At 51.7% G+C, this 2,078-nt stretch overlaps 1 protein-coding gene across 1 annotated transcript in view; it reads left to right on the forward strand.

The window, feature by feature from the left end:
- The first annotated feature begins 846 nt into the window (after positions 1–846).
- LOC144129822 (solute carrier family 22 member 13-like) overlaps positions 847–2,078 on the forward strand; it is a 5,559-nt gene continuing 4,327 nt past the window's right edge. The window contains exon 1 of the mRNA XM_077663890.1: positions 847–1,881. Coding sequence (XP_077520016.1) covers positions 847–1,881 — 1,035 coding nt within the window. The remainder of the gene's footprint in view (positions 1,882–2,078) is intronic.

Genomic DNA, 2,078 nt, shown 5'->3' on the forward strand with positions numbered 1-2,078 from the left:
CCAGAACATAGTCGTATTCCTGGTCAAAAACTTCATGCATTCTTATCACTCGGGTAAAACTCATCATGTAGCAGCAACTTCTCTTTTGTTTTCATTTTCTATGCTCACTACCATTTTCATTGCTGAATAGTTAAAATAACCTGATTTTTGTTTTAATTTCCTGAAGATTTCGTCTTTTTAAAAATCTGATTGCCCAATTTTGATGTCACCTCTGTGTTCTTCGCGAGCGGCACATGGTAGGCATGAGCTAATCTAATCTAAGGGTAAAAACAGCGACACTCTTGATCTGCATGCCTTTCATCTACAATAGAACAGTCTCGAATCGGGACAGCAGCTTTAGCTAACAATTAGTGTAATCACAATTACTTAAACACTGTACAGACAGCATGAATGGCTTGATACTCATGTAGTGAAAAATGAAGATTGGTTTTGGGGGAAAGGAAATAGCGCAGTATCCGTCTCACATATCGGCGAACACCTGAACAGCGCCATAAGGGAAGGAATAAGGGAGGGAGTGAAAGAAGAAATGAAAAAAGAGGTGCCGTAGTGGAGGGCTCCTGAATAATTACGACCACCTGGGGATATTTAACGTGCACTTACGTACATTGCTCAGCACACGGGCGCTTTAGCGTTTTGCCCCCAAGTGGTGGCACTGCAATCTTATTTTTGGTTTCCTGTAAGTTAGTAGCTCAACAGTGCCACAACGACAGGCGCAATCGCGCGAGCATGCGGTAGTCTTCAAGCAAGAAGAAAGAAGACAGGTTGGGAATGCCATATTACTTGAGGAGAAGAAGAAGAAGAAGAAGAAGCTTGCGCAGTCACCGAGGCTAAACTGCTACAGCAAGAATGCTTCTGATATTTCCGCAGAAGCTGGCCCAGGTTGACCTGGTGACGAGCGAGTGCTTCGACTGCGGCGACATGTTCGGCCACGGTCGATTCCAGCACTGGATCTTCATTCTCACGGCGGCGTCCGTGTGCGCGATGCACTGCCACACACTCGTCTTTCGTCTCATCTCCGACGACGTCGACCACTGGTGCAAGAAGCCGCAGGGTGAAGAGGTGATGTCTGCTGCCTCCTGGAGGAATGTGGCGATCCCTATTGACCCCGATGGACGTTTCAGCCGGTGCACCGTCTACAAACACCCGGACGACCTTAACGACACGCAGGTTGTCGGCTGCGACGAGTGGGACTACGACCCGGAGAGGCAGAGCAGCACCATTGTGAGCTACTGGGACCTCGTCTGCGACAGACAGCCGCTTCTTGCTGTGGCGCAGGTCGTCTACATTGCGGGCGCTCTGCTCTTCATGATTGGCGTCGGACTCGCTGCGGACCGCTTGGGGCGACAACCCGTGCTCCTCTCGTCGGTGGTGGTCCTGCTGTTGGCAACACTGGGTGGTTGTTTCGCTCTGACGTACCGCACGTACATCCTCTCGAGGTTCCTCAACTCTGGCTGTGTCGCGACGGTCACGGTGCTCTCCTCCACGCTGCTCTTTGAGGTTTCGACTCACCGGCGCCGGAGCCTGCATATATGTGCCGCCATGTCCGCGGGCATACTCGTAGCGGAAGGGTGGTTCACCGTTGCACGGCTGCTGCGACAGCTGCACTGGATTCTTCTGCAGATCTTCATGCTCCTGCCGACAGTCCTCACGCTGTTCGTGTTCACTGCAGCGTACGAATCCCCGCGTTGGTGCGTTGCAAAAAAGGACATGACCAGCGCCGAAATGATCATGCTCTGTGCGGCTATGAAGAACAAATTCCCGCTTACTACCACGGCTTCCATGCTGGGAATGCTTAAAGAAGAGTTTGCGCTCAGTGAGGCCCGCTTTCAGGTCACTGGAGGGGATGTGTCTGGGGCGCGTGAACTGCGACACCGTGCGCTGGTGATGTACTGTTGCAGTTTTGCTATTACGTTCACATTGTTCTCAGTACTGCTACTTGAGGCCGAGGTATCATCCCGAACAAACTCCTGGTTCCTGTGGTCATCTATTTGCGGAATGCTCGTGGGCTTCGCGCTGCTTATCGTTGCGGTGAGAATGGTAACCGCGTCGACCTTACAATTCACCGCCCTAGGAGCTCT

This window comes from Amblyomma americanum, chromosome 4 (genome assembly GCF_052857255.1).
Source record: "Amblyomma americanum isolate KBUSLIRL-KWMA chromosome 4, ASM5285725v1, whole genome shotgun sequence".
Taxonomy (NCBI): domain Eukaryota; kingdom Metazoa; phylum Arthropoda; class Arachnida; order Ixodida; family Ixodidae; genus Amblyomma; species Amblyomma americanum.